We start from the raw sequence: 26,398 nt of genomic DNA, 5'->3' as shown, positions 1-26,398 counted from the left end.
TTAAAGGACATGCCTTTCGATGGCTTCTGCCTTTTTGGTGAGAAGGCAGACTCGGTCCTTGAAGGCTTTAAGGATAGTCGACCACCAGTGCACTCCTTGGGCCTGTCTGCCACGCCACATCATCCTCACCAAACGTTTTGGCCCCTCCGTGGCTATTGTAGGGGCTTTCAATATCACCATCATTTTCAATCTGCACAGCAAACCCTACAGCCCTTTCGTCAATGACCACATGGACAAACGAGGCAATGTACAACACAGACGTTTGCCCCAACTATTGCCGCAGCCTCAAACCCTCTATAATGGGGCCTTCGAGGCACACAGCCACCCTGTCAGACTTTTTCTGCCAGAGTGGCAGACAATAACTTCGGACAAGTGGGTCCTACAGATTGTCCAGTGGGTTTACACCATACCATTTCTTGTCACCCCACCGCACATTTCACCATCCTCAAATAGCTGACAGAGGACCATCTGCCCCTTTTGCATCAAGAAGAACAGGTTCTTCCAGCCAAAGGAGCAATAGATAGGCCAGCATCAGAATTGGTTGTTACTCCTACTACTTTCTGGTGCCGAAGAAGGACATCCTAAGTTAGACATTCACCCTCTCAATGCCTACCTGCAGAAGGGCAAATTCAAGCTGCTCACCCTGGCCAGGTTTTATCTGGCCTAGACCACAGAGATTTTGTGCTAGTGTTGGACCTGCAGGACTCTTATTTCCACATCAAAGTCCTGCAGGCCCACAGGTGCAATCTGTGGTTCATGGTGACAAAGGAGCATTTTCATTTCACTGTGCTCTCTTTTGACCTCAATGTGCCCCTTGGGTGTTCATGAAAGTGCTGGCAGTGATTGCAACACATCTTCAAAGGTCACATGTTTTATAAGTAAGCTAATCAAAGGTGAGGAAGAGCTCCGGAAGCGTGAAGATGATGGATACGATTTATTGATCCAAATAAGTCCATTAGAAACCCCCCTTCCTGCTGCTCAGCTGCTCCAAAACATGCCATCCCACATTCCAACCGACATTCCATCTATTACACACGTGCGCAGACTGAGCAGCAACAGTGGTTTGGTTGATGTAACATAACATAATACATCTCCCTTCTTCAAAGAAAACAATAAAAACAAAATAACAACACATTGAAAAATGGAATGGAACCATTACAAAAAGACAATATTGATGAGATGATCCTAAATCCCTATATAAAAAAAAAATACATACATGGATGCATAAAATCAAAACAAATCGCTTAGCTGAGTTGTGTGTTGCTCCGGGTGCCGGTGAGAGAAGCCTCACTGCCTCCGGACTTGAGGGTGGTTCGGCAGTGTTGGGCGCGGTTGGCTAGGAGGGCGCGTGTTGTCATTCCCTACGCGCCCGAGATCCCTCTACGAATGTGTGAGGCGTTACCCCACGGGGGAGACTGGAGCCGGTTGTTGGCCTGGGAGGAGGCGGGAGTTATGACACTGGGCGACCTATATGAGGATAGTAATCTGCTCCCCTTGGACGACTTTAGGGAGCGGCATGATCTCCTGCGGGGGGACTTCCTCTTATATGCAGCCTTGACTGCGGCCGTCAGGAAGCACTGGCGGAAGGGGATTGTAGAGCCGGACACCTCTCTTGCCTGTTAGTATGTAGTGATGGCGGTGGGAAACTTTAAGGCGGTGACTTGTCTCTACAGGCGGATTACTGGGGATATGCGGCAACCCCTGGCTGCACTGCGCGTCAAGTGGGAGGCCGACCTGGGGGCGCCTATTGCGGACAAAAACTGGGAAGAAATCACGGAGCGCCCTTGGAAGTGTACACGAAATGCACGTTTCCAGCTCATTCAGTTTTATGTTTTCCATAGGGTATATCTTACACCTAGCAAAATAGCTGAGTACTTTGGGGGGCCGGATGCTTGCCCCCGATGTGGCCATGTTGGGGCGACTTTTCTTCACATGTTCTGGGACTGTTCGCAGGTGACAGGATTTTGGCAAGAAGTGGCGACGTTACTCCTGACGGTGACAGAGAGGGATTTGGAGGTGGGCCCGGGGGTATGTTTGCTACATGGGTTTCCACATACTGCAAAGACTAAGGTCACCAGTAGGTTTATTGACTTGGAGCTGGTCCTGGCCAAGAAAGAGATTACTTCCCATTGGAAGACGAGGCAGGGACCTAATTTCTTGCGGTGGGCTAGGGAAATGGAGAAATGGGCGGGAAGTGAGGGGACTTATAGATTGTGTCTGGCTATACGTAGTGAAAATGAAAGAGCGCACGAATTGTCCCGGGCATGGTTGGCGCTCCTGGAGTTGTTCTGGCGCTCCTGGAGTTGTGGGAGATGGGGGAGATCCGGTGGAGGATGATGGGGCCCCGGTTCCGTGAGCACCCTGTAACAGGCTTCCCCCTATGCTCTTGAGGCACTCTCTGCTGGGATAGCTGGGAGGCGGATCCGACGAGTGGTAGGTGAGGCTTTGATGCACATGTAATTATGATAGATACTGGCGACATTGACACCTGTCAATGTCTTTATCCATACCTGGCCACAAAAAAATCACATCTCGCCCTTCTTTTCATGCCAGACATGCCAGAATGCCCCTCGTGTAAGAGTTCTAACAATCTGGGGCGTAATTCCACAGGCACTACTAATTTATCTGTTCTCCTGACTATTCCTGTCGGTGATTCAACGGATAACTCAACCCAAATCATTTTGTACTCTGACAGTTCCATATTCGAGAACACTTTCCAATTGCTCCGATCAGTTAAACCAGAAATAACTTGTTGTAACACAGGATCGGCTAACGTGGCTTGTTTCCACTCCTCTAAACTAATCGCCCCGTTGCATGCTTCTTCGACTGAAGCTATTATGCAATCTTCATCCAGGTCCACATGAGTTATATCATCCTGGAAGGGGTAAGCGTGACAAGCAGTCGGCATTGACGTTTTTGAGACCAGGTAGATATACCACCTGAAAGTCATATTCTTGTAATTTATACAGCCACTTTGCAATTCTAGGAGTGGCCTTCCCTGCACCCCTAGTCATGCAAATATCTATTAAAGGTTTGTGGTCAGTTCTTACTTCAAACTTGGTACCCCAAATGTATGTTCTGAAATGGTTGATACCCCAAAAACAAGCGAGGGCTTCCTTTTCGATCACAGAATAAGTTGCTTCCGCACCTTTTTAGAGTGCGAGAGGCAAATGCTACTACCCACTCACTGTTGTCCTTTCTTTGCATTAAGACAGCACCTAAGCCATAAGCACTGGCATCCACAACGATGATGGATTTCTTGTGAGGATCGTAAGGCTTAAGGGAAACAGCTTGACAGATATCATTCTTCAAGCTATCAAATGCTGTTTGACACTCAGGACTCCATATAAAATTTGCCCCTTTTTTCATTAACAGTCTCAAACAGTGAGCCTTGGAGGCAAAGTGACTCACAAATTTAGAATAATACTCCGCCAACCCCAGAAAGGAGCGAAGTTGTTCTTTATCAACAGGAGATGGAGCATTGTTAATTGCATCAAGAAGATTCTTTTTGGGTTTGACACCATCGGCCGATAAGGTATGCCCTAAATAATCGATTTGTGTCACTGCGAATTTACATTTATCAGCTGATACTGTCAACCCTGAAAGTTGCAATTTCATCAGAACTTCATTTAAAATCAAATCGTGAGTCACAAGATCTTTTCCCCATACTAGAACATCGTCTTGGAAAACAAGCATGTTGTTGATACCCTTGAGAATGCTACACATGAGCCTTTGAAAAACTGCCGAAGCAGAAGCCAATCCAAAAGGCATTCTAAGAAATTGGAATGCACCCCCAGGGGTGATAAACGCTGTGAGGTGATGCGAGGTGGGGTGCAATTTTATTTGGTGGTATGCATTGGATAAATCAATAGAAGAGAAATATTTGGCATCCTTAACTGAAGTTATCATTTTGTTTATGCGCGGAAGAGGGTGACGGTCTATCCAGATATTTTTATTCAGGTCTCTTAAGTCTACACACATGCGCAATTTTCCATTGGGTTTGCGTGCCAAAACAACCGGACTAAGCCAATCCGACGATTCAATCGGCTCAATTATGTTCTCTTCACATAGCCTGTCAAGTTCTAGCTTTAATTGAGGCCTTAAAACCAAAGGGACATTGCGAACCTTGAGCACTACCGGAAGAGCATCCGACTTTAATATGATGCGATGCTCAAATTTATTTAAACAACCAAGTTTTGCCTTGACTATTTCGGGGTACTTCATGCTCCAAATAGAAGTGTGAGATTCATCTGTTAGTAGAACCTGACTGGGATGATTCGGGTCGAGTATCATTCCTAAGCTTTTCTGTTCTTTCCATCCCAACAAAGCTCTACCTTTGTCGACTACGTAAATATTAGCCTGCGTATTTCTAGTTTTGAACGATATTTTGCCCACAAAATATCCCAAAACTGGAAGTTTGTTTCCACAATACCCTACAGGTTCTACATCAGATGGTAACAGGTTACTTTTACCCATGGACAACCATGTCTGTTTGTCTATAATAGTGAAAGGGGAACATGAATCAGCCCACATGGGAACATTAACTTGGTTAATGGACAACACACATTTGGGAGGTTGGTATGTGCCTGACACCTCATTCACTTCATTGTCCCAGATAACTAACACTTCGATTTCACTGTCGTTATCACTCAAAGGCAATGCATTACAGTCATCAACAACATTTACAGAATGCTTCCAAAATTCCCGATTACCAGTTTTGCACATCTTAGAAAAATGTCCCGTCTTATTGCATTTAAAACAGGTGACATTAATGGCAGGGCAACGTGGATTGGTAGCCGTGTGAATGTTACTACCGCATCTAAAACAAAAACGTTTGTGTGTTGAAACTTGCATTTTAGCTTGGACAGAATGAGTGCGAGAATCATTGGGCTTATCATTGCTCAACATAAACTTAGATTTGGATCGGAAAGTGTTAGAGTGGTCTCTTGGTGCATTAGCAGTGGTTCTTGATGTGCGGTTATCTACCAAGCATACATCGCTCGGTTTGTTAGTGTTTTCATTTTTCAACTCTTTCACATATCGTGAAGTGTTTTCAATTCTTCTAGCTACACTGATGGTTCTCTCTAACGTTGGATCATAAAGGCCTAATAATCTTTCTTGAATTTTTGAATTATTGGTTCTATTTATAAACTGGTCTCTGATAATTTCTTCATGTAGATCTTTAAATCTGCATGTTGCAGCAAGGGTTCTTAAAACTGCAACGTATTGTTCAACAGTTTCTCCCGTTAACTGCGCTCTTGAAAAAAACTTGTGCCTTTCGACAACAATGCTAGTCTTCTTTCCATAATTCTCCTCTAATGCCCTTAAGGCATCTAAGTATTCATCAGTAGCATAAAGTTCGATTTTGGAACTGTCAAAAACTGTTTCTTTGTCTGATGAATTATTACCTTCTTCCCTTCCTACAATATTACTGGTAGAAGAGTTTACTTTTAAAGGTATGGGCAGGGTTTTTAAAACTTTCCTTCCCTCAACTCCTAAATTATGTTTTAGAAGAGCTAATTTACTTGAGGCTAAGAACGTGTCACCATTAATTGCTTCAAGATAAGTTTCAAAAGATTCTTGCCAGTCTTCCCAAGCCATGGGGGGCAAACCAGGGTTTTGTAAAAACTTAGGTGGGGCTAATACGGAGTTTGATTCCATGGTTACAGTTTGCACCTATAAATGTTGAATAAGAAGGTATTAAGAAACAAACAATAGTATCATGCCTATGCAACACAAAAAAAAAAAAAAAAAGTAGTCACCGCCGTCTGGACATGTGTTAGTAACAGTTTATGAGCATAAACAATAAATTAACATAACAAAAGTAGACACCGTTGTCGATTGGTTGAATACACGACAAAGAGTAATTTCATGATGTTCAAATCCATTCATTGATGAAAATAGTTTGTTGAATAAAGTTATAGTGAACAAAAACAAAAATTATAACAATTGAAGTAGACACCGTTGTCAAGTAGCATAAATGAGACTGTTACCAAATGCACAGTGGTTAAACAGAACTGCAAACGTTTCTTAGTAGGTTTAGTGAATCCATTTTAACATGTACCCAAACATTAACACAAAATTGTCCGCGATGTATCCGTGTAATTCGCTGTGGTTGCTAGGGCACAGCGCTGCTTCCTTGTAAATGGCTGTGGTTGCTAAGCAGTGATGAGGATTACTCGATTGCGCGATGACGCGTACGTTCTTCGACGACTTCCTGTTGTGCGAGTAAGCTCGTAACTAGAGGATCCGAGGCGCGCGGTTATACCTGACGATCGCGGACACGTTTAAAAACAATGTGCTTGCAGGTGAAGATTTTCTTACTTAATTTTTCATGAATGCACCAGCGTGAGGAATGCGCAGTGATACTGTACACAGCAAAGCGCCACACTATGTCAGTGTCACAGTCCCACAAGCACGGGGTTCACAAAACAAGTTTTCCAAAATTCAAGATATTAGGCTTTACCATAGATAAGCACACAGCAAATGTCTAGACCGATCTCCTTATGGTGATTACACTCTTGATGGGACAGACAATGTTGTTAAACACCAAGATGAGGTATTGGTTTCACGTACCTTCTTTGAGACATAAATTGGTTTTTATGTCTATTCAGCATGCTGAGTCCGATCGTCGCCACTTTTATAAGTAAGCTAATCAAAGGTGAAGAAGAGCTCCGGAAGCGTGAAGATGATGGATACGATTTATTGATCCAAATAAGTCCATTAGAAATGGCCCATCGGAGAACCCCTTCCTGCTGCTCAGCTGCCTACGCACCCAACTGCATATCTTCAAAACATGCCATCCCACATTCCAACCGATATTCCATCTATTACACACGCGCGCAGACTGAGCAGCAACAATGGTTTGGTTATTGTAACATAACATAACAACATGTTCCAGTCTTCCCATATCTTGATGACTGATTGATACAGCTGTGTGCGTCCGAGGCAATTGCCCACCATCTCTACACTACGGCAAACCTCCTTATTTCGGGGTTTACTATAAATATACTGATGTAACACCGGACTCCATTATAGAAACTCTCCTTCGTCAGAGCCATTCTGGTGAGGGACAGAAATTCTTTTCCTGCAGTAGCTAATGTTATATTTGTTAGCATGATGTAGCCGCACCTATATGTATGCACCGCTCCACGTCATTTCATTTCAGTTAGTTAAAATAAGTTTTCGTTCCTTGTAAATAGGTCACGTTGCACTATAGTTGGAGGAGCCAACCGACTCCATTTCGAATCTGTTGACTCAGGCTCGGGTAACGAGCACGTGTGGTTCCCCTGTACTCCAGTCACGTCCCAATTAAGACAAGTTACAGGACAGCTGAATTCACGACTGTTTTCCCCGCTCCAGGGCCCAAGGTCGCATCTGGTTTTTAGAGATGATAAGCACATTCTTACTGGCGCTGGGCTGTTACTCCCCTGTAGCGAGACTAAAAGGGAGTCACCCTTTCTGACCTTCATTATAATAGTGGAAACAGACTTCTGAGTCGGCTTTGTGTGCCATATATGGTTCTTCCGGAAGATTGCATATCTATCTGTAGAATGCCAAATACGGTTGTTTTATGTAAAGCGTGTTTTGTATAAAGGATTGGTCTCGTGTGTAAAACGGGAGTCTTCTCGGCGCACTGACTGGGTGTGGACGAGGGGGCTCCTCTGCGCAGAGTCTCATAAAATAAAAGATTGCCTCTTCTTCATTGCCAACGGACTGTTTATTTTATGATATATACTGGCTATCGGTGAGTATGGCCGATCGATAATTTTCTGAATACTTCAGTTGGCGACTCCGCCGGGACTCCACGTTTGGGGTCGTCCTCCCGTAACACGGGGTAAAATAAGGACATTATGAGGAGCGCTCTGGTCGGAGGGGACGGACTGACTTTGGCTGAACTCCGCCCTTGCGAACAGACACCTCCCAGCTGCTAGAGACCCCTCGCCGGAGTCCTACGGGTGTAACCGAGGAACTGATCCAAGTTGATCATCAGGAGTGGGCAGTGAAGAACTCGTAATCCTACCTGAGTGCACTAGGTGAGTGTGTTGGTCTGTCGTTTATTAGTTAAATAGTAACTGATTTTTGGTAGTTGTGGTGGTCGGCGTGCCACGAGGAGTTTTGGAGGTCTGACGGGGTGGCAGCGAGGCTACACGGGCAGATGCTCCGTGGACTTGTTCTGTGAATAATAGAGGTTTTATTCAGACGCCCTGGTTTGGCATTTTTCTAGTGCTAACCCGGCCGGACTGCCCTCGGGAAAGCCTGCGGTTAATCCTAGGTGACTTCTAGACATATCCGAAGCGGCGCTAAGGCAGCGGGCTCAGTCAGAATAGTCTTGAAGGTGAACTGGGAGGACTGTAGGATGGCCTGTAGGCCGGTCTGTGGATAATTCCTGTCTGATGACCTCTCGGTAGTCTTTGGACTGCCGGGTTTTTCTTTGTTTCTGTTTGGTCCGGTGGCTAAAGGGTCGCGACTTCTCTATGAACGGGAGTCTACGGGCTCCGTTCTTTGGCTGTTTGATATAAAAGAAACGACAAACTAATGCAATTTTTTCTCTTTTTATAGCAGATTTTGTACGTAAATTTGTGTGTATGGTTGGTGCAAAGAAAAGGGTGATTGAAAGCGAGTGAAACATGGCCATGTTCTGATTGTTGGTGACGGAGCACGAAGAGTGATCCTTTCAAAATGTCGTGTTTTAGCAAAATTTGGGTGTTGTTGCAGAAGAAAAAATACACGGCTAGATGAAAGTCAACCTGCCCCGCCGGAAGGCAGTCCAAATTTTGATATGTATGTAAAACATGGCTTCACGCCTATTTTATTTAGTAATCTCTGGCACAAATATACTAAAGAGAATGAAGAATTACAGTGGCCCATAACAGGTTCTTTTGACGAAAAAAAGATACAGCATTTACAGGATCGGTTGTTCACCAAGAGGAGTAGACAGGGAATGTTTGATCCTTTGCGACTATGGCAGAAAGAGGCGAAACGCCGTCGGATTAGGGAGGAAAAATTGTTTATAGTACAGAATGGACAGACTATAACTCAGAAAGCTATAGCATACGATAAAGAACAAACCGAGAAAAGGATTGAATGTTTGGACAGACAGTTCCGCTTACAGGCAGGTAAGAGTTATGCGGCCCGACCGGAGGTAGAGGATGAAATAGAGGATTTATTGAACACTCGTCCTCCGCCCCCCTATGCTCCTCAGCGGGTGTACCCCGCAATACCGCTGGCCGGTGCCCCCGGCGCACCCGTCGTGGTAGCCACGGCCCCTGTGTCTCCTGTTTCTACTGTATCAGCTGGAACTATTAATACTCCCTCCTCTGCGGCATCCGGTACGACAACATTATTGACAGATGATCTAATGAACTCTATTGCCCAAAATATCAGCGCAGCTTCAGGCCGCAGAAAGTACTTGGACCACCTCCACTCCGTCAGTCATATTGAGCATGGCTCAGTATTACGAGCACAGGGAGAACGAAAGTAAAGACAAGTCAGATTAAAAGGTTAAGGATCTTAAAACTCGAGTATTATTACAACAGGTGGCATGGGGACGGGGCCGAAATGGAGGAACAAGGGGTTCTGGTCAACGAGGGGCAGGAACCGGAAGCAGAGGAGACGGGTCGGCTGTCGCTTTGGGATCGAATCAGTGTGCTTATTGTAAGCAGGAAGGGCACTGGCGAGCCCAGTGTCCTTTCCTTCTGGCACAGAACGGAGCTATAAGGGACAGGAGTAGAGGAAGGGGTAGGGGTGGTATTGATCGTGGAGACCTGAGAGCAGAAGAAGTAGTACGGGGTGATTCTAAAGGGAATTGTTTCGATAATAACAATGGGAGACAGTACTACAATGAAGATTATGGAACCGGCGAACAGGATACATATTTTCCCGCATAGGACAGCCGCGGACAGAGAAGGGGCCAAGTGTTAGTATCCGTTGACCAGAAAGGGCCTTATGTTAAAGGACAGTTAATGGGAATTTCTGAAAACGTTTTAGTGGACACGGGTGCATTGAATAGTTCGATTGCTCAGTCATTGGTCCCAGGGGCTGCTCTGTCCGGGCATAATAATGTCTCAGTTGGATTTTATGGTGTTCCGGTAGTAAGCCCCATTTCAAAGCCACTCTCATTTACTGTAGGCCCAGTTACAGTGGACTCTCCATTTCTGTTGACATCGCAATGTGGGGAGAACCTACTGGGGTTGGATCTGTTAAAAAAGATGCATGCTAAAATGTATTGTTCTCCGGATGGAGTATATTTAACGGTTCAGTCACCAGAACAATGTACTAAGCAGAATATCATGAGAAACGATCAGCTCCCTCCGGAGCTGGCGACCATTCCCTCTACGCTGTGGGCAACCGGGGATACTGATGTAGGGTTATTGAATATTCCACCAGTGTCCATCACGTTGAAATCGAATGCTCGACTACCTCGTATTCCACAGTATAAAATATCTCCAGCAGGTGAAAAGGCCTTAATGTCGATAATTCAGGATTTGATTGATAAAGGCGTGGTGGAAGAAACAGCCTCTAATATATGTAATAGTCCTATATTACCGATATTAAAGAAGGCTCCTATAGGGAGCAGTCCTGATTATGCTGACACGTACCGCTTTGTAATTGATCTCCGAGAGGTTAATAAAGTGGTAATACCACAATATCCGGTGGTCTCAGATATTACAACGATACTTACCATGATACCTCCTAATGCCAAATATTTTTCAGTTATCGATTTATAGAATGCTTTTTTTAGCATTCCCATACATCCTGAGATTAGACATATTTTCGGCTTCTCGTTATCAGGCCGTAGTTTCAGATTTTGCCGTGTTCCTCAGGGCTATACAGAGAGCCCTAGCATTTACAGTCAGGCTTTGAAGGCGATTTTGGATGAATTAACTTTACCTCCAGGAAACGTTCTCCTCCAGTATGTTGATGATTTGCTAGTGGCGTCCGATACGGAGGAAGGCTGCAAAGCAGCTACTGTTAAACTGTTGTCCCACCTAGCAGCCCATGGAAATAAAGTATCTCTCTCTAAATTTCAATATTGTCAACAGGAAGTGACATACCTCGGTCATCTACTGTCAAAAGAAGGGAGGAAGCTGACTCCCGAACCTGTATCTACCATTTCTAACATGTGTGTTCCTCGTACTCAACGAGATGTTCGTGCATTTCTTGGCATAACTTCTTACTGTCGCCAGTGGATCCCTAACTTTTCTCTTCTTACTAAACCACTGTTATATCTGATCACGAAAGAAGTGCATGAACCCTTACCCTGGACGGATGAATGTCAGAAAGCTTTTGATTCTTTGAAAACTGCTCTTTGTTCTGCACCTGTTCTAGGAACTCCTGACTACCAGAAGCCTTTTGCACTTTATGTGCACGAGGTGGACGGCTGTTCGCTTTCAGTGTTAACGCAGGGATTTGGTGGTAAGCAAAGACCTTGCGCTTATTTTTCGGCAGTATTGGATCATGTCGCTAGAGCACTTCCTAGCTGTCTGAGAGCTACTGCCGCAGTGGCGGTGGCCATTAGACAGTCGGAAGGACTCGTTCTAAATTCAGATCTTACAGTAATGGTACCACATGCGGTGGATACACTCTTGAATAAAACAAAGACACAGCACCTTACTAGTGCACGTCTCACTGGGTATGAATTGACTCTGTTCGCTCCTCATATCACTATTAAAAGATGTGCCACTCTGAACCCAGCCACATTACTACCCCTCCCATCGGATGAACAAAATAATGACATACATGACTGTACATTTCGGACGGAAGAGGAAACGAAGGGACGGGTGGACCTCACAGACACGCCCCTATCTGAACCTCAAGGGGAGTTGTATGTGGATGGCTCTTGTTTTAAGTTACCAGATGGCACAACAACAGCTGCATACGCGATTACTAACCTGTGTACGGTAGTTGAAACGTCTTGAGTTCCCCATCATTCTGCACAGGCAGCTGAACTAATAGCCCTGTTACGAGCCTGTGAGCTAAGCGAAGGACTGGTGGTAAATACTTATACGGATAGCCAGTACGCCTTCGGCGTGGCTCATAGTTTTGGGAAACTGTGGGCAGAAAGGGGATTTTTCACTTCCCATGGCCAACGAATACAGCATGGCCCTCTAATATTAAGGTTGTTAACCGCACTGACTCTGCCCCGGAGAGTAGCGATTGTTAAATGTAGTGCCCATAAGGCCATAGTGGACACTGTGGGAGAAGGAAACGCTTTCGCTGACCAGATTGCAAAAAGTACAGCCAGATCTAAAATGTCCCCTATGTATGTAAATTCGGCCAGATGGGTGGAGGAGTCGGATATGTTCGACAATACCATGGAGAGTGTCCGAGAGATGCAGAGGAAAGCTACCCCTGATGAACTAACCCGATGGGAAAATGAAGTAGGGAGGTTGGATAACAGTGGCTGCTGGGTTGATTTGAGTGAAAAGCAGCGATGGATGCTTCCTAATGCCTTTGTTAATGCCGTAGTAACAATGGCCCATGGGACTACTCATATAGGAGCAAAGGGAATTTGTAGCCTATTAGACCCAGTTTGGAATAATCCCAATATTTCGAAAACTGCCACTCATCTGGTACGGCATTGCATGGTTTGTTTACGATATAATCCTGGAGGGAGGGAACATGTTCCTAGTGGGAATTTTGCACCACCCTCCTTACCTTTTGAGGTACTTCAAATGGATTATATCCAACTGGAGAGGGTGAATAACTTAGTTTGTTTTGGTCGTGGTATGCGCTTTTAGTAAATGGGTAGAAGCTTACCCTACCAAGGAAAATACTGCATTAGCAACTGCAAAGGCCTTGATCAAGGAATATTTTCCGAGATATGGGGTCCCTCGGGTCATTTGGACGGACAATGGGACCCACTTCAATGCAGATCTTATCAGGCATATTTGTAATGGATTGCATATAAAGCAGAAGTTTCATGCTGCTCGACATCCTCAGTCAGCCGGATTGGTTGAAAAATATAATGGGATATTGAAGTTAAAAATGGCTAAAATTCAGGAGAGCACTGGGCTGAGGTGGCCAGATACATTGCCTTTGGCCCTAATGTCTATACATATGACCCCCCACTCCCGGTCAGGCCTGTCCCCATATGAAGTCATTTTTGGATGAACAGCCAACGTCTGGGGTGTCCCTCGTCCGAAAACTTTTAGAGAAATAGATTACCCAATGATGACTGATTATTTGTACACTTTAACTAAAGATCTTCGTTCTATCCATCAGCAGGTATCTGATACATTGCAGCCCCTGCCAGAGGGCCCAGGACATCGTGTGGAACCCGGCCAGTGGGTAATGGTGAAGAATTACCAACGGAAATCGAGTCTTGAGCCTAGGTGGACAGAGCCAGTGCAGGTCTTGTTAGCCACCCGAACAGCAGTAAAGGTGATCGGACGGAAGCACTGGATCCACGTGGCCCACGTCAAGAGGGTGCCTCTCCCTCTTCCATTCGATCGTCTGAATCCAGAAGGAATATTAATCCAGGAAAGTGAAAAGATTCCTTGTATGGTTCCCTTTTCCGAGGCCCAGGAAATTGAAGGGCAAGAACAAGGAGCCCGGGGCACGAGAGAGGCCGTATCATCAAGTACGGAATCGACCTCTGAAGCTGTTGCACCTGTCTTGAAACGAAGGGTGCAGGGAAAATGTGGCACCTGGGAAGACTCCACACCTGTTCTGTTTGAAGCCCCAGGATTACCAGGCCAAGCTCGATACAACCTGCGGCCCAGAAACCAACATGGTACCCCTAATGACGGTAGGAGATAGGGAAAGACTTTAGTAACAGGGATTTGTTAGAAGTATTTTGGGGTTACTGAGCGAGACATTGGACTGAACCCGTTGAAAGCTGGAACTCTGTGTTGCTCTGTTCAGAAAAGAAAGATCGAAAAGAAGAAAAAGAAACGGGGGCCATGTTGTAAATTGGAGGAAAGTCGGATGAAGGGATTTGTTTTTTTGGATGGACAATAGGAGCCTACCTGTGAGGCTCTAAACGGACACAGGAAAGAAGCACCCTCTGGCAGGACGGACTGCTGGGTTGGACTCTTAGTTAGGATGTATTCTGTTGGTCAATTTATTCCTGAAGAGGAGCGTCCTCTTGCTCCTCGATATATATGCTGATCTATATACCCATATTTTCATCATGGACAACCAGAGTGAAGGTTGCTTTCGTGATTATCATTGCAATATTGTTTTTAGTGATAATGAGTGTGTTTCTATATTTAGAACTTTATCACCCTGTGCATACTATGATAGGGACTCCTACCCCGCCACTGGTAAAGTAAATTGATACTTGTATAGCGCACTACTCACCCGCAAGGGTCTCAAGGCGCTTGTACGAATACCACTGTGGAACCCATCCTGGCTTTCTTTGTGAGGTGTCCACTCCTGGGCACCCCCAAGGTGGAGGCCAGGCATCCTTAGCGTTGTGGGGGCCGTTGTGGAGATTAAGCAAGCTATTGCCCAGAGTTGCAGAGTGGGACTCCATGATTGGAATGGCACCGAGGCGAGAATTATCAGGTCCGTGGAATTTTTGAGCCCAAGACCCGCTGAGGCGGGGAATTGAACCCTGGTCCCGGGCTAGACCTCTGCATCAGGGTCTGCCGCTCTAGTCATTGAGCCACACTTCTCCACTATCATTGATCCACACTTCTCCACTATACTGAGAAAGACTACGAGATGATTCTGACTTATATAGAAGTACACCAAGGTTTCGACCCACAAGGAAATAATGGGGAGGGATCTTTGGACCCCAAGGCCTGTATGAACGTGTATACTGAATATGAGAACGTAACCTGGTTAAAAACGGAGATTCTGGACTTTGCTGAGTTTAATTTTACTCAGTATTTCCTACACTTTCAAGATCAAAATGTCACTGATGATAAGCCGATGCCGGTACCCATATTAAATAGTACCTCGGCATTTTGTGTACAAGGAGTTGGACATGTTCCTGTGGGAGATAGCTGGTGTAATTATACCTATCGACTCCGTACTTTCAGTAGTCCACCATTGATAAAGCCCCTAATGTATATTTTGTGTGTGGAGAGAATGCATATACCTGGCTTCCCCGGGGATGGATGGGTCGTTGTTATTTATCCTTTCTATACCCCCCTGTATACATAGCTCCCTCCAATTACCATAAAGTCCATAGGTTAGATGGATCAGGATCACTAATAAAATGAGATAAAAGAGAATCCGACATGCCCGAGACAGATCAAACTGATACCCCTGAGCAACACTTTGTGGATATAGTAAAGGGAGTGTTTCCTATATGGGGACCCATAATAACTAGTAAGGAAGTGAGACGATTATCCAGGGTAGTTGAAAGAGTTATTGATACCACGGCTGATATATTGACTAATTTGACTGTAGAGCTTCAGGCTACTAGACTCGTCTCGCTTCAAAACCGTATGGTTTTAGATGTCATTTTAGCGGATAGGGGAGGAGCTTGCCGGGTCATCGACAGCTCCTGTTGTGTATACATCCCTGACTCCGCCCCTTCAGTTCATTTAGCCATAAATAAGTTACACCGATTAGCATCGGAAATACATGCCGATACTGGCAGTTGGTCCCTCTCTGGTTGGTTTTTGAACCTACTGTCAGTCTGGGGATGGAGGATTTTTATGGTACTGGTAGGTATAGTGGGAGTCATCTTTACCTGCTGTCTATGTATACATTGTGGGCCGGCCTGTTGTTCCTATTGCGCCAGGAGAGTAACTTCTGCCCTGGTACCGTCATCACTTACAAGGGAAAAGTCTCAGATGGTACAGCAGGAAATTCGGGAATTAATGCAAATAGATGAGGGTATCTTTGAGGATTGATTAGCTACATCACGCTAAAAGGGCGGTACTGAGGGACACAAATTCTTTTCCTGCAGTAGCTAATGTTATATTTGTTAGCATGATGTAGCCGCACCTATATGTATGCACCGCTCCACGTCATTTCATTTCAGTTAGTTAAAATAAGTTTTCGTTCCTTGTAAATAGGTCACGTTGCACTATAGTTGGGAGGAGCCAACCGACTCCATTTCGAATCTGTTGACTCAGGCTCGGATAACGAGCACGTGTGGTTCCCCTGTACACCAGTCACGTCCCAATTAAGACAAGTTACAGGACAGCTGAATTCACGACTGTTTTCCCCGCTCCAGGGCCCAAGGTCGCATCTGGTTTTTAGAGACGATAAGCACATTCTTACTGGCGCTGGGCTGTTACTCCCCTGTAGCGAGACTAAAAGGGAGTCACCCTTTCTGACCTTCATTATAATAGTGGAAACAGACTTCTGAGTCGGCTTTGTGTGCCATATATGGTCCTTCTGGAAGATTGCATATCTATCTGTAGAATGCCAAAAACGGTTGTTTTATGTAATGCGTGTTTTGTATAAAGGATTGGTCTCGTGTGTAAAACGGGAGTCTTCTCGGCGCACTGACTGGGTGTGGACGAGGGGGCTCCTCTGCGCAGAGTCTCATAGAATAAAAGATTGCCTCTTCTTCACTGCCAACAGACTGTTTATTTTATGATATATACTGGCTATCGGTGAGTATGGCCGATCGATAATTTTCTGAATACTTCACTGGACACAGTGCAGTTTTGTGCCACCTTCCCCCCCTCCCCCCCCCCCATCCCCACAGAACGGTGATTGAAGGACATTTGGGCTATGATCTCAATGTTTCAGCCTTTATCCTGGAACTCAGTGAGGCTGACTCTGAGGCTGTTAGGACTGATGGCCTCCTGCACCCTGCAGCCTGTTGGTCAAGCACACTGGGTGGCATATATGGGCTTTGCAGTGGCATCTGAAGTTCCGTTGGGCTTAGCATCGATGGGGACCTCACCAGTCACACCTAGATTTCAGAAAATCTGCAGTGGTGGTTTCTAGACTGCAATTGGGTCAGCTGAAGACCTATCTCCCTACCGCACCCAGAGCTAACAGTGGTGATGATTGATTGCTTCTGGGTTGGGGTGGTCACTTGGGAAGAGGTGGAGATCAAAGACATCTGGTCTTCGGCAGAGTCCGAGCCCCACGTCAACCTTCTGAAGCTGTGGACCATCCACTTGGTGTTGAAGGCCTTCCTAGGATCCATCAAACAGAGGCTGGTGCAGGTGGACACCACCATGTGGTATTACAACAAAAACTGTGGGGTGGGATCCTGGCCCCTGTGGCACAATGTACTATATCTCCAGAAGTGGCTGAAACACCAGGGGATATGCCTGGTGGTGTACTGGTGCACCACCTAGTGGTATCTCTAAACACCAGGGCAGACAAACTCAGTCGCTGACACCTAGCAGATTACTAATAGCACGTAAACCTAGGGGTGGTGCAAGATCTCTTCCACAAATGTGGAGAAGCTTGCCTCGATCTATTTGCACCAACAAGAACTTGTAATGTCAGGACTTTTGCACGTTGGAGCTTCCAAGGCACCTCTCGCTCAGATAAGCATTCTGCCTAGAGTGGAACTCATGACTCCTGTATGTCTTTCCTCCACTGCCTCTCCTTCTCTCTGTTCTAAAAAAGATTAGGAACAACCAAGGACAAAGTCATCCTAGTGGCGCTAGATTGGGCATGGACAGTATGGTATCTATAGCTCCTGGGCATCTGTACTCTGTTCAGGTTACCACTTTGAGTCGATCTTCTGTTGCAGCGGCAGGGTCCTGCACCTTGGCCTGCACAATCTTCACCTCCATGCTTGGAGACTGAGCAACAACAGCAGGATGCCTTTGATCTTCCTCCCGAGGTTGTGATGTTGTCTTGTCAGCCAGATGTCCCTTGGGAAAATCAGTGTACGTCTGCCGTCTGCCGTTGGGTCAGGTTTGACGTTTGGTGCAAAACTCACCATACTGACCCACTTCAAGCCAGGGTATTCGAAGTATTGCTATCTGTGTTGTCCTTAGCCCAGCAAGGACTTGCTTTGGGCATGGTTGAAAGGCACCTCTTTCAGCCTTTTCTTGGTTATCGGATTAGCCTTCTTTTTTTTATTCACACGTTGTGATGCTTTTTTTGATGTGTTTCCCCATCACTATACCATTGGTGTGGCATGTCAATAAGCTGTAAGCCCTCTCTGTCAACCCACCATATACTACTTTCTTCAGGCATGCTGGTCCTGAGAACCTGCGCTTCCTTTCTTCTGAACGTGGTGAATCCTTTTTAAATCGTGCAAAACATCACATGTTCTTTGCTCCACCTCACCCCTCTTAGGAGGAGGAGAGACTCCTATACCTGGATCCTGAAAGAGCTCCTAGCTTTTACATTGATCATGCCAGCGACTATCATGTGGATGATCATCTCTTTGTGGGATTTGCAGGAGCAAAAGAAGGGTAAAGCAGTGCAGAAGAGGACCGTCTCTTTCTGGATTGTGTTCTGCATTAACATTTGCTATGCATTTGACAAGATGTAGCCCCTGGAAAGTTTGCGGGTTCATTCCACCATAGCTAAGACTGCTACCACTCTGATGGCATGCGGAGTGCCTGTTCTGAATATTAACCAGACTGCTACATGAGAGTCACTCAATACCTTCTCAAAGCACCACTGTCTGGACAGACAGGTCTGTCGAGGTGGGCATATTGCCTGCTCGGAACTTCAAAACTTCTTGGTTTGAGCCAGTTCACTGGCCCACTACCTGGAAGGGATGCTGCTTTGCTATGTATTCAAAAGGTGAGGAATCTACAGTTAGAAGTATCTTTCAGAAGAACAAATTACTTACCTTTGGGAATGCTCTTTCTGGGAGAAACACTTATTAACAGCACCAACTCTCTCATCCTCCCTGTTCTGTGATCTGGGCTCTTTTCCACCTAAAAAGGTTCCAAGTTTAGAGATATGCAGACTGGTTAAAGCAAATTTGCTGTTGGATTCCGCATTTGGAGGAGCTATCTGCCTAGAAAGTAACTGATTAAAGTGCGCTTGAGTGGCACCTATATACGGTTCTGCATGGCACTTCTGGAGCGGAACGATGTAGGCACAGAGCCGCACAATGCCATCTACCAGCGCAGGGGCATTGCTTAAAAAGGATCCAGACTGGTAGGGAATATTGAAAAGAAGAGGAATCGGCAGTTAGAGCATCTGCCAGATGGAGCATTGCCAAAGGTCAGTAATTTGTTCTCTACTGCTTGTGCCTTTCTGCGAAGTGACAGTTGTTTGTGAAACATCCAAGCATAGTTATGGGTTGTTCTAGAGATCAGGGGATTTAAATTCTCGCTGTACATACAGTTGAGTCCCCATGTCAGTTTTCAACAGAGTTACAGTGTTAGCAATGTGGTAGGAACCCATCACCGTTGTTCCTGTAAGTACACATTGCTGTTTGGTGCCCTGCACCAAAATGTTTTATTTTTTTATTTTGAAAAAGAAATTCCCATTCTGGGATTTTCTTTTTCAAAATAAAAATAAATATTGCAGTGCTCTCCTCGCCATGGGAGTCAGTCATTTCAGACGGCCTTATAGGTGATGCAGTTGGTCTTGAAGGTAATCAGGTCTTGAACACAGTGCCTCCATATCAGGTTGGCAGCCAAACTCAAGAACCCAGGAGCAGGCCAACACACTTCACCTCAAGGAGACTGTTGAAGCTTCTGGGACTGTTTCCTTAAGTAGAAGAGGCATTAACTAGCAGTCATTGTGGGAATTCACCTTTTGCAACAAATTCAGACGGATTTATATAAGGTTCGTGTCCTTCTGCAATGGGACTGAAGTGCTAAGAAATGATAACATCTGCTCAGCACCCACACACCTACCAACTCAAGCTTTTTCATAGCATTTTACTAATGCAACTTCTTACAGTTAAGCTCATCAAAGATTGTCTTTACATACTTTGTGTGTGATTCACTTAGTTTTGTTCTTTCATTTCTAGGGCTTTCTAATCGAGAAGAGACTTCTGAAACTCCTGGCGCCATTAGAGAAAGATGACCGCTCCCTGATTAAGCTGGATGCAATCTTTAAGGTGAATTTAGAATAATGTCTCTTCCATGTTCTCTTTGATGGAGGTATCAGTAGTTGAAATTCGAGTATGTACTAAGCATGAGTAAGAAACTTATTTTGAAATTTGATGCTAATGAATAAATACCATCTTCAATTATAAAATACCATGGTGAGCTCTTTAAAGGGGCAAATGTTGTGATGTGTATTGAAAACAGCAGCTAGGTTTTATGTGACTTATAAACTTGTATTTCCTAGCTAGGTATTTCTGCCAATCTGACCAACATCGGTCTGCTCCCATTCCCATTTGATTGTGTCCTGACTAAGGAGATGCACACATATTGGATAGCCCCAGTTGATGCACTAAGCACACAAAATAAAGAGTCGCATAGGCTGTGCCGGCTACAGCATGTTCCTTTAAACACTGCAGTGACAGAAAGTATCATCCTACAATGGGTTCAGACTCAGTCAAAACTCTTAACAATTTAAAAACAATAAATTATGCTGGCAGTCGCCTCTTGGCCCAACATACTTTTCTTATGGCATATTAGAGTTTCCCATAGGAGAGTTCTCTCATAAATATCCACCCTCCCACTTACAATCAATCACCATATATGTCTGGTTCCTCAGGGTTTACTCAGTAAGGCCTGGACTGCTCCTGTTCAAAGCTGGCAGTATAAAGGCAGCCAGCAGAGATGTCTATTGTAAAGTACCAAACCAAACGGTTGCTTCTTTGTCATTGAGAGTCATTTCACAAACCTGCTCCGTTAAGGATGATCTTCCTTCAACTTCCTCCACACCAGCTGTTTTGTGAAGTTCCACTCATGGGAGTTACATCTTTAACTGGACCAACACAGCAGTTAATGGATATTTTATCAAGCTCTGCCACTTTTTTCTACTCTTTTGGGTTGATTTGCATATTGCTTTCCTCCACTGAATGTTTCTTGGCTTATTGTTTTAGCAATTGATGCTTACAAGCCATGCTTGGCAAGGAATATGGATAACATTAAATTGGTGAAATTTGTAAATAAGCCTTAATAATGTTAATATTGGATGTTCATTATCTGCTCAGGCAAATATAGAGTGGGGTGTAATTCACCGTCATTATTGTCCCAAAGCCAAGAGCAACAAATCAATTGGAAACCCTCCGCAGCCAGCAAGAAAACATAGGGAGGAGTTGCGGTTAAGCAGCAGAAGCTATGCCTTAGCTGCAGCACATTTATATTTTAAGTTCAATTTTATTTATATTATTAAGTTTATACTGACAATACAGAAAAGGGAAACTCAGTATAAAATAAATATTGTTGCAATACAAGAATCATATTTATCAATTAATCAATTAATACCTAGAGGGAGGTAAATCCGCATTAATGAAACATTAAACTGGAAATAAAATAAAAAGGTAACTAGAGATACTTATAGAATATATATGTGTATGACATATTACTAAAAACATATTAGTATACAAGTATTAGAACAATGGTGTATGTGACTAGTAACATATCAACATAATCATCAATTGGTTTCTAAAACATTTGAAATGAAGATACATTTTTAAGGGATTCAATAATAAACCTTTCGCCCCTAAACGTTATCGAAAACCACCATCTATGTACTGAAACCTAAGGTATATCTTTCCAATTAGAAGTAATTAATTTAGTAGATGAGGTTATTATACAATCATTTTTTTGTGATGATGAAAAATTGGACTCATTAATATTGATATAAAAGATTTACATATAATTAATTTGCATAGTAAAATAAATCTTTGTTCAACTATTCCAGATATCTGACCACAATTTTGAAATATGAAGACTGATAAATAACACATGCTTTAACATGCATTCAGGTGATTTACAATAGCAACAAATCTGACAAACTGGCTTTGATTAACTTGTGAGGTGTACATAAACAATTTTGTAATACATACATATTGCTTTAATATAAAATAGCAGAAAGTGAATCTGAGGTTGTGGACAACCATATCTTTTGTCAATCCTTTTCTGTAAATGAGAGATAGTTCATTATTACAGAAATTTCAAACCATAGATAAACTGGATCCATCAGGCTATTGTATGTTTATATATTTTAGATAAACTGGATCCATCAGGCTATTGTATGTTTATATATTTTAGAAATGGCATGCCCAGTCCTATTGAAAGTATATCTCTATATGTGATGTTTTGGCTACCAGTAATATATTCGAAAAACTATTTAAGATTCCATTACTTATATTACTTAATAATTTATATTTGCTAAAATCTGAAGGTGGTAAATTAAACTTACTTTGCAACTCTGAGAACTCTGAGAACGATAAAAACATATCTCTTTGACAAATATCATGTAAGGAGATACGCCTTCCTTCCATTCATGAATAGTAAAGTTTAGTGTTCTTATCCAATCTAATTAAAGGGTTATACTTTAAAGGAGTCTTGTTAGAGAGTTTGATACTCATTTTAAAAAAGAAGTCTGAATGTTCCGATTTTTATTAACTAAAAGGATTTAATCAATACTTTTGAATTGGGGATAGACAACAGAGCGGGAAAAGGAAAATATTTGATTATAATTTGTTCAATTTTAGCCTATTTAGGTATACTGTACAAATTAGGCCTATGAAGCCATAATGTACCCTGAAAGGCTTTGTGGTATTTGAGAACATTTGGTAAGCCTATTCCACTATTCAGTTTGCATGATCTCTGTTTATTGTATGAAATTTGAGGTGTTTTATTGTTCCAAATAAATTTCAAAATATTTCTATGTAAGGTCTTGAAGAAAGTAACAGGAAACTGGAAGCATAGAAAGTATATATAATATTTGTGAGACAATTGCCATTCTAATGACTTCAATCGTGCCCCACCAGTTTGGATGAAGGGATGAGCATCTATCAAGCTTCTCTTTGATTTTTTTAATTATATGATTACAATTTAATTTTATGGTGCCTTTTGTTGAATTTGAAAAAATAATAACAAGATATTTTATCTTACGCTTACACCACGGAATATTGGATTGGCGAAGTATGTCAGGTGTACAATAAACATGGAAAAAAACTCAGTTTTATAAATGTTAAGAGTATGACCTAATAAAGCATCATAGCTATTTATGAGCTTTAATATAACTCATTGGGCCATTCTGGATTACTTACAAAGCCTAATCAGCATCAGCTGAAGTTTGAAGAAGAACATCTAGCTAGTTAAAATAATAAATGAGGTAATGGACATCCTTGTCTGGTGCCTTATAAAATTGAAAAGATGATGAGAACAGCCATTCTTAAACAACTTAGCAGACGATTGAGCATATAAAACTGCTACCAAATTGGAAAATTCTGAAAGCATTAAACAAAAACTGCCAGTCAACTTTATCTAATGCTTTTTACAGCATCTAATCATGAAAGGAAACAAAAAGGATCCTGTATAGAAGAGATATTCTCTAATATAAGACTGATGAGTTTAGTATTATTAGCTGAGACTATACCTTTAATAAAACTGATGTAGTCAGTATTATTGATACTATTAAGTACTTAAACAAGTCTGCTAAAATTCGCCATATATTTAGCAATTCTTGATTTATTATTATGATTGGTCAGTAATTTAATATTATAGTGAAATCTTTGTCTGCTTTGGGAAATAATATTAGCAGAGCTTCCTTAAATGATCCTGATATTTCACTTATTTCACTAAATTCTTGGAAAAGGTGAAGTGATTGTGGTCAATTGAGCAGAAAAAGCTTCACAAAATTCTGCTTGTATTTCATCAGTTCCAGGTGATTTCTTTGAATTAATAGATTTAACAGCCAATGTGACTTCCTCCATATTTATCAGATGTTCTACACATGACCTGACAGACTGAGATAGTACAGGTAATTTACAAGTTTGTAGGAAAATATCTATATTCTGTAGGATAAATTTGCCCAGGTTTTCTATTTAATTTTGAGTAAAATTTTTGAAATCCTTCAATTATATGTGATATAAGCTAAGTTCCCCCACTCTACTTCCCTGAGAAACTTGTGCCTGCTTACCATCACTGCTATTGAGAGTCAAGTGTGTAAGGCCAGTTTAGAGAGCCATAGTAGTTCGAACCCTGGGGCAAACAACCTCAACCCCCACATTTGAGGCCTAGTAGCTGCTGTTTGCTCTATGGCCCCTCAAATGGGCTCTGACCCTATGACTAATGTTCATACTTGACAAGGGTAATCTGGAATAGTATCTCTACCCTTTTTCATGGTAGTCTTTGAGATAGAGGTATTGCCTTACACTTAATTGGCATAAGTTGTCTTCTGCCTTGACCTATGGCAAGCCATTATCTTCTCATTAGGAATCAAGTAGGGGTGTCTCTTTGGCAACTGAGTGAACAATTCGTCACCCAGTAACAAGAATAAAAAGTTGAGTGTCAAGGTGTTATATATCTTGTTTTAGATAGAGATCTATGTCGTAAAGTTAAACATCTTGAAGCCATAGATCTCAACAGCAAATGTGATGTGCGTGTTAAAGCCAATCTCATGATATTGAGCACCTCCATGTTATATGTCTCAATGTTGAAGATGTCATGGAATATGATAGCCATATTCTTGACATCAAGAATCTCAACTCTGAACCCTTTGATGTCAAGTATTTTGACGTTCATCTTGAAGACAAGGATAGTGCCGGTTTGCTCATTTAAATATGCAAATGCCATTTGTGAGCGGACCTGTGATTATTTTTCTTTAGTTTCATTCTATGAGGATGTGGAAGTGAAAAATCCTCTAAATTATTTCATCTGCTGTGGGACCCAACAGAAGTGTAAACACAAATGGGGCTGTCCCTAGTTGGAATTTCTCCATGATTTCTAGAGATGCGTATCCAATGGGGGCATCTCAATTGTATGAAAGGTCAACCACTATAAAAGTGGGGGTTTATGTGAGTATCAATATTCCCACTAGTCTAGTACTCACAATAAATGCCCTAGGTCACTATCCTACTGTGACATTTTTCATTTTCTCCTACGGTTGTCCACTGAGGCTGAGGCTGAGGCGGACAACCATAGGAGACACGGCTGGAGGCGCCGAAAATGACAAATGTCACAGTAGGCTCTTCCACCCTTGACCTCCCATGAAGTAAGTAGGATAGTGACCTAGGGCATTTCTTGTGAGTACTAGACTAGCAGGAATATTGATACTCACATAAACCCTCACTCTTATAGTGGTTGATCTTTCATACAATTGGGGTATAAAGACTGAGCCCTTTGAAAACATTGGTCCTGACGAATGCTATGCACCCTTCGGGGACCTTAAAGCAGAAACATGTTGACCACATCTAGCACGGTGAGAGGATAATTAGTTCCCAAATCACCGCTCACTTCTTTTTAATACCATGAAGTTGCACCCTTAATTAAATTAGTTTCTTGACAACTGTAATGGTTTTTAGATCACTTTTTCACTACTCACGGGCCACCACTTAGCTTAGAAGTGCATCCCTGTCTCCAGGTGTATGCCCGCCCTCTATCAAAACGAGGTTTTTAGAGGGCGAGGGCGGCCTATGATGAAGCATGACACCAGGCGGTGTGTGAGGCCAGTCCTTCACTTTTTTTGAGATGCCCCCATTGGATATGCATCTCTAGAAATCTTGGAGAAATTCCAACTAGGGACAGCCCCATTTGCGTTTACATTTCGTGTCAGAGGCTGGCTAGTCCCTAGGCCCTGTGCCTCTAGTTCCCATCCCTAGTCAGCAACTAGGGCTAGTGTGTTTTGACCCCAACAGAAGTCTCAGATGGTGGCCTGGAATGTTCTTTTCCTCATAGATTCACATGCTTGAATATATTCCCTGTCATCGGGCTGCAAACCCTCAGTACCAATGTTTCCCAGCATTGGATCTTTCCTAGATTCACATGCTTGCATCAATTGTCTTCAGGCTGGAAACACTTGATGTTCAGATTTACCAAAGTAATGTGCATTACAGTCAAAACACTGAAAAGACCATAGACTCCACAAAACCAGTCTACCTCTTATTGGTTTCCAAACGTTTAGCCAGTCAGAGAGCAGCACCATCCTTCCTTTCCCTGAGTGAGACTTCCAAATGCCAGATTTTCTTTTGCTTGTTCATTCATAGGGAATCTCTGGTACTCTGTCTCCTGTTGACCTTTGCAAGAGGTTTTTTCTGCAGCACTTCGATATTTTCACCAACACAAGTATCTGTACAGCTGTCAGGCAGTGTTCTGCTGTATTTTTCAGGTCATTTATCTGAACGATTCCAATATGTCAAAATCTTCTGAGAGGAAGTCTCACTTCAAGGTTTGTTAGGCATATGGCAAAAGGAAGATCTATATGGTGGTTGCTCACAGTAAGAGCCTTGTCTGCCTCCACCACAGTCATGGCCCAAAGAAGTGTGACATCTGTAGTGGATTTTAACCAAGACTCTGAAGGACAGAGAAAGAAGACTGGCTTTGGGATTCTCGGGGTGAAGGCGGAAGCTTCTATCTCACGTAAGCAGGCGTTGCCCCGTAAAACTGCTTTATAGAAGCCACCAACAATGAATGGC

General features: G+C 43.2%; 1 protein-coding gene across 1 annotated transcript in view; it reads left to right on the top strand.

Moving 5' to 3' along the window:
• The window catches only part of LOC146822050 (dynein regulatory complex protein 1-like), a 1,074,594-nt gene that overhangs the window by 786,542 nt on the left and 261,654 nt on the right, over positions 1-26,398 (top strand). Inside the window, exon 12 of the mRNA XM_085613165.1 lies at positions 19,826-19,915. Coding sequence (XP_085469291.1) covers positions 19,826-19,915 — 90 coding nt within the window. The remainder of the gene's footprint in view (positions 1-19,825; positions 19,916-26,398) is intronic.

Source organism: Triturus cristatus, chromosome 6 (genome assembly GCF_964204655.1).
Source record: "Triturus cristatus chromosome 6, aTriCri1.1, whole genome shotgun sequence".
Taxonomy (NCBI): domain Eukaryota; kingdom Metazoa; phylum Chordata; class Amphibia; order Caudata; family Salamandridae; genus Triturus; species Triturus cristatus.
Note: the sequence above shows the minus strand (reverse complement) of the source record. Positions and strands in the feature narration are given on the sequence as shown.